The sequence below is a fragment of the Orbicella faveolata genome, unplaced genomic scaffold (assembly GCF_042242905.1).
Source record: "Orbicella faveolata isolate gen_17 unplaced genomic scaffold, um_ofav_v1 contig_13, whole genome shotgun sequence".
Taxonomy (NCBI): Eukaryota; Metazoa; Cnidaria; class Anthozoa; order Scleractinia; family Merulinidae; genus Orbicella; species Orbicella faveolata.
In genome coordinates this window covers 26,793,015-26,799,072 of record NW_028301540.1, presented here as the reverse complement: position 1 = coordinate 26,799,072, position 6,058 = coordinate 26,793,015, and the positions used below count along the sequence as shown (strand labels likewise).

The window sequence follows — 6,058 nt, the reverse complement described above, 5'->3', positions numbered from 1 at the left end:
ACGCAGGTATTCTTATTGTTGCCACTATCGAGAAAAGGAAAGTTTGTTACCAATATTTTAGGCTTGGATATGCCTGTTCTGAATCTGTCAAAAACGTTTGGCCTCAACATACTCATAAAACGTTTCTGTTAAAAAGACTTGGGCATCGTACAAATTACGCAACAAGTTTTACTTTGCACAATTAACATAAAAATCTGATCACTGCGCATTTCTGATTTTCGAATTGTTACGTTCATACAAATTCTCGATGGAACAGACCTCCATGATATCACCATTTATAGCATGCCACAGAGAATACGACCAGTCAGAATACAGGAAAGCCGCTGTAAATTCAAGGATATCACATCCAAACTTAATTGAGATACTGTCCGTTTTCTACCCTGAGATTTCCTTTTCGCTCTCATTTATAACAAAATGGCTGAAATGCACGCTAATAAGATAGTAACACTCGGCACCTTCTGCCGGGCATGGCAGAGCTTATTATGAATTGGGAGGGGAGGGGGTGCTTACAACCGAGCGCCAGAGGCTCTAACTTGTAGGGGGTCTGGAGATATTTGTAAAATTATTATTTTAAGTATTTTTTGCTCCAAATTGGGCGTAGGGGACTAAAGCCCTTCCCCCCTCCCCCCCCCTCCCCCTCAACAGCCACCAATGCTGATTTCTTTTCGTCCATTTTATTCAAAACACGAAATATCCATATCTTATTTTGACGTTATTTCTATACGTTTCTTTTCCAAAAGAAACAACGCCTGTCATTAGTACTATCTGGACTTAACAGATACAATGTTTTATCGCAGCCTCCAATAACACCAAGACACATCTTGTCACTGACACCACTGCGTTTATGTACATATTTGAATGCTCTCTTTCGGTCGACATAGCCGATATAGGTTTCTTCAAACAGGAAATCATTACCATTTGAATTTTTACATCCATCGTATTGCTGTGAACATAATTAAAATACAGTAAAAGTTAATTTACAGCATCCCTTAAAGTTTACCTCAAGGATTACTGAATACAATTTATCCTCGTTCAACAGTGCAGTTTTATTGAAGTATGGACTTCCATACCAGAACTTCGGCCATATCTCACGACCAGTACAGTATTGTGCAAAAGTAATGCAAACCAAATTCGACAAAATTCGGGAATTTCGGGGATTTTAGACGCAAATTGACGAAATTTCGTTTCGAACGAAACTTCGAAGAACTTTCGTCGAACATTCAGAAACCTATTTTTCCTACTGATGCAAGAGTTTTCATGCACGGCTTCCCGTTTCTATCAAGTCTTTTATTGTCGAGTGTAGATAACTATGACAAGCCCCGAATACGTTTAAATTTAAGTTGCTTTTACCCACCTCGAATCGCATAAGATTCGTACCGTTGATGACCTTCAATGCATACGTAGTACGGCGTTTATCGATGAATTGAATGCACTTCTTGTTTGTGATAGCGGCGTCCACAACCGTGAAACCTTCAATATATAAAATACTCTTATAAGCAATCATTGGAAGTTCCGTTTTGTAAGTTAAAAATCACATAAATAATTCTATTTTACTTATCTGTTAAAAAATGGAGGATTGTCCGATTAAACACTTCTGATCCTGACTACCCTATGTTCATCATATAATACATACCTCTAAGCCGATAAATAAGATTCTGGGGCGTGTATTATTTCAGGGCCAGAAATATTCAGATATTCTAACGTAGCATGATAGACAATTGTAGTTTAACTATCATACACATGATTATACACTTGATCAAACGGCGCGAAGTCGTTTGCAATCGCCAATAGGCCTCTTTCGATATAATAAAATTCAGCTTGATAGTGAGGCCTAAAGGACACAGACAAAAGAAATGAATAAACATGTTCATTCAATTTCCTTTGTTTGTGTCCTTCAGCCCTCGCTGCCAAGCTGAATTTTGATATATCGAAAACGGTCTATTCCCTCTATGAGATGCACTTGCAGGAAATCATGGAAGTTTTGTTAGTCATCTTGGACTAGATAATAATATTATTTGTTGTGATGAATGCAACTACCGTGATTCCGTGCAGGGTTGTCTCAGAAGTAATTGGCCTTTGTCGACGATAGTTTGTAACAAGCGAACGCTACCTACCATGCTCCCTCGGCGTAAATTATAAACAGCAAAATTACGTTGCGTTAACAAGTGTTAATATTTCTTTTTATTGGAAGACGGCAGTTTTGTTTTGTTGCGCTTAGTTTGAACTCATGCCCATGCAAGAGGCCAAACGGAAAGACTATCAACGAATATCATGAAGAAATTGGACAAGATCGACCTGTATGATACTGAGATAGTCAGCAGTGACGGATCCAGACCTAGAGCTAAGGGGGGTAGGGGGGCGGTTTTGTTTTACTTGCCCTACCGGCTTTTCTTCCTTCAGTCATTTCTTCTTTTTTTACCCAAAATAAGGGGCGCCCGGGCACCCCGGGCCCCTCCCCTAAATCCGCCACTGGTCAGTGATAGAGCATGGTACCGTAAAATCCCACCTCAAAGCCCTGGCCTTACATAACTTCATAAGAGGTTCTGGGTGGGGTTATAAATTGGGGGGTTATATCCGGGGGGCATATAAGGGGAATAAAAAATGTTTCCGAACGACGAGATAAAAGGTATCTAAGAAACGAATTAAAGCTAACATACTATTTCATTTAGAGCTATTACCCTATTAGCCTATAACTTTTGGTTAAAAATTTTGATGTTTTTAAAGAAACGTAAAAGGTACTCACTTACACATTAGACGGGCTTATATCCGGGGAGGGGGCTTATATCCGGAATAATATCTTTGATAGCAGATAGAAGGGCTTATATCCGGTGGTGCTTACAACCGGGGAGCTTTAACGTGGGATTTTACGGTATTTAATGGTCAAACGTGAGCTGGAGTTTTAACTATCACTGACTATCATCAACTATTATTGATTGTTATGTGTCGTTGGACCAGGGCTTAATCTACTAGGCTAAATGCACGCTTTACTATGCCTAGACAACTTTTTAACACGGAAATTATTGCGTATAGACTATAGGCAAGAAGTAGCGGTAGATGGTAAATGCGAGACTAGCATTTTTCTTTGCAAGACCGAGACTTTAAAGAACGAGACTTCCAAGTGCTCGAGACGTGCAGGTTCCAAGATGAACAAATCGGTACTTCGCGACTTGGCCCTGGAAAAAAGTCGAAACTTTGTGACAGCTTTGTGAAAAAATCGAGACTTCGAGACGCTCATAACCGAGATTGCGCGATTCATGAAATTGGGCGAAAATTTTGCGAGACCCATGGTTTAAGAGGGACCATTCGCCACTCCCACAAGAAGAACATACATGATTTGATAATTCAATTATTGGTCTAAAACCGATTAGTAATGAAAATTATACTAACCATGCCTGAATTTAAACAAGAAAATGACAACTGACATTCTTTACATTTATCCCTAGAGTTATCAAAATAACTCCAAGAAATTCTCACAACTAGACAATGCTTTGGGAATACTTGCCGGCAGTTTTGTTTCTAAAGTTCGCGAAGCAAAATTTGGCCACTTATTAGGGGATTTAAGAAAACCACAACGGCAACGGCTGGGGAACGTCGCAAAACGTACAAAAGGTTTAATGAGCAATACAATGGCTGTACACGTGCGTTATAACTCTGGGTACATTTCTTTGCCATCCTCTGCAAAACAACAACGTAAAATGAACAAATTCTGCGTTGTGTGGAAACGGTGAACTACAGTCAAACCTGTATATAACGGCCCTGTATATAGCGGTCACTCTGTGTATAACGATCACTGAACAACTTCCCAAAAATCGTCCCTTGTATTTATTGTTAAGTTGACCTACATAAAGTGGTCACCTGTATATAACGGACGCACCCTTTAGACTTGCTGAATCCACAATTTCATTATCTTTTACCTGTATATAACGGACACGAAATTAGGTTTACAAACGATTAACAAATAATGACAAGCTTTATTCATCAGCTCGTTAAATAGCAGCCACCAAGGCAGGGGTCTCACAAAAATACAAATATTAGTACCAAACACAACTACTAATACATGTCATGGCCCACGTCCGACACGTACTTGCGGCAGGTAACATTAAAGTGCCGACGCTTTCAACAATAGTTACTGTAACTGTAACAACACAACATTGGACTAAGACAGCGCTTGGCATCGTCTCGGCTGAAAAACTATGGACATGAAGGGTTCAAGTTGCTGTCACACTGAGTAAAGTCAAGTACATGAAATCAAGCTTCGAGCTCCGAAATATGAGAAAACTATAACGATTTCTTTTCTTCTTGAAATCCATATTGTTACTCTAAAAGCTTTTCCTACGAGGAAACTTAGATCAAAGTATACTGCATCTCCCTTAAAGTACACCACGGACATTTTATGGACATTTTTGTCGTATTTATTGCGTTTCTGTTTACAATTGCTGTCAATAAATGTAAATTGAGTGACTTTCCACTTAAAAACGTTGTTCATTAGCTTCCAGTAGACTTCTACTGCACCTCCCTAAAAGTACACCACGGATATTTTATGGGCCCTTTTTATCGTGTTTATTGCGTTGCTGTTACTCGTTATTGTCAATAAAACGTAAACTGAGTGATTATTTGCACATAAAAATGCTATTTATTGACCTCCAGGGGAGTTTAAAGGAAATCTGTGTACAGCGGTCACCCTGTATATAACAGTCACCTGGCCATTTCCCAAGGGTGACCGTTATATACAGGTTTGACTGTTCGACGGATAATTGTTAAAATTGATATGCCGAATATTAATGTTACGCTGTGTTCCATATTCAGTTTCGAGACATAGAGAAACAAACTAAATGAATTAAGAGTATCGTGAAATTCGTGGGTAAAATATAAATTCATTTTTTAATCGACGTCGTCCTCGGCGTTGGCGTCGTCCTTACAGTCCCCTGCAGCTCTGTCAAAAGGGCGATGGTTATTCCTAAGAATTCTTTTAGTAGTATACTCCTCCAAAATGAATTCAACACTATTTTATTAATACTTCTTATTAACTTACTAGTGTTTTTGTCTGTGGTGGCTGTTCCAGTTACTGATACGTTCACAGCTGAAGAAATGTTACCTCTGTCTGTGTCCGTGTGAATCTTTAAAAGATTTCCTCCACCACATTCTCTTTCATATATGAAAACTGAGCTGAAGTAAACATTTTGTGACTTGGTCTCCACTGGCCCCAGCAAGAAAGTATACCCGGTTACAATCTACAAATAAACGGATGCACATGTTTCAGTCAAGCATGTGTTACTTAAGAGGTGTTTTTAGAACATGGTATAGATAAGAGGACACTTGTTTCGAGACACTGCCAAGGATTGAATTCCTTTTCACTTACCCATCTTAAGCTACAAACCATTGACATTTCAACCACCGGTTTTCATCAGCTTTGGTTGAAAATACAGGTCAGGAATTTAAAGTCAATTATTATTTCCACTGTCTATAGACCTCCGAATACACCGCTAACTTGTTGGGAGAACGATTTAACAACAACTTTGATTTATGCGTTATCACTGGACAAGCCTGTGTACATAATGGGGGACTTAAACTGTAATCTTCTCAGCACCGATTGTAGAGAATCGAAATCTTTAACCAGTTTTTACGAGTCGTTTAACTTATCGCAATTAATTGCTGCTCCTACTAGAGTGACGGAATCGTCGCGGTCTCTTTTAGATGTTATTCTCGCTTCGCAAACCAAACAAGTTGTCAAGGCTGGTGTCATGGACAGCTTTATTAGTGACCATGACATGGTCTTTGCCGTCCTACATCTGAAAGTATCCCGACCTAAGACCACATATATTACAACTAGGAGTTTAAAAAACTACAATCCAGACGCTTTTCAGTTTGATATGTCCGGTGCACCCTGGTCTGTTGTGGAAGTATTTGACGACGTTGATGACAAATTACACGCATTTGATCTGTTGTTCAATGAAATTCTCGATCATCACGCTCCGATTAGATCAATTAAAGTTCGTGGAAAACCAAATCCCTGCATAACGGAGGAGATACGTGAACTTATGAAATCTAGGAATGTCTG

The 6,058-nt window shown here is 39.2% G+C and overlaps 1 protein-coding gene across 1 annotated transcript; it reads right to left on the bottom strand.

The window, feature by feature from the left end:
* Window positions 1–653: 653 nt before the first annotated feature.
* LOC149115825 (uncharacterized) lies at window positions 654–5,386 on the bottom strand. The gene is made up of 4 exons (XM_089285720.1): window positions 5,360–5,386; window positions 5,033–5,231; window positions 1,355–1,470; window positions 654–943 (listed from the first exon to the last, which is right to left on the bottom strand). The coding sequence occupies exons 1-4, from the start codon at window positions 5,384–5,386 to the stop codon at window positions 719–721; spliced, it is 567 nt and encodes a 188-aa protein (XP_089141846.1). The 3' UTR covers window positions 654–718.
* Window positions 5,387–6,058: the final 672 nt, after the last annotated feature.

Excerpts from the sequence above, each read along its gene's own strand:
- LOC149115825 (XM_089285720.1), bottom strand. The coding sequence starts at position 5,386 with ATGTCAATGGTTTGTAGCTTAAGATGG. Across the intron at positions 5,232-5,359 it reads TGGTTTGTAGCTTAAGATGG|ATTGTAACCGGGTATACTTT; the intron begins GTAAGTGAAAAG and ends GTTTATTTGTAG. Across the intron at positions 944-1,354 it reads CGAATCTTATGCGATTCGAG|CAATACGATGGATGTAAAAA; the intron begins GTGGGTAAAAGC and ends TTATGTTCACAG.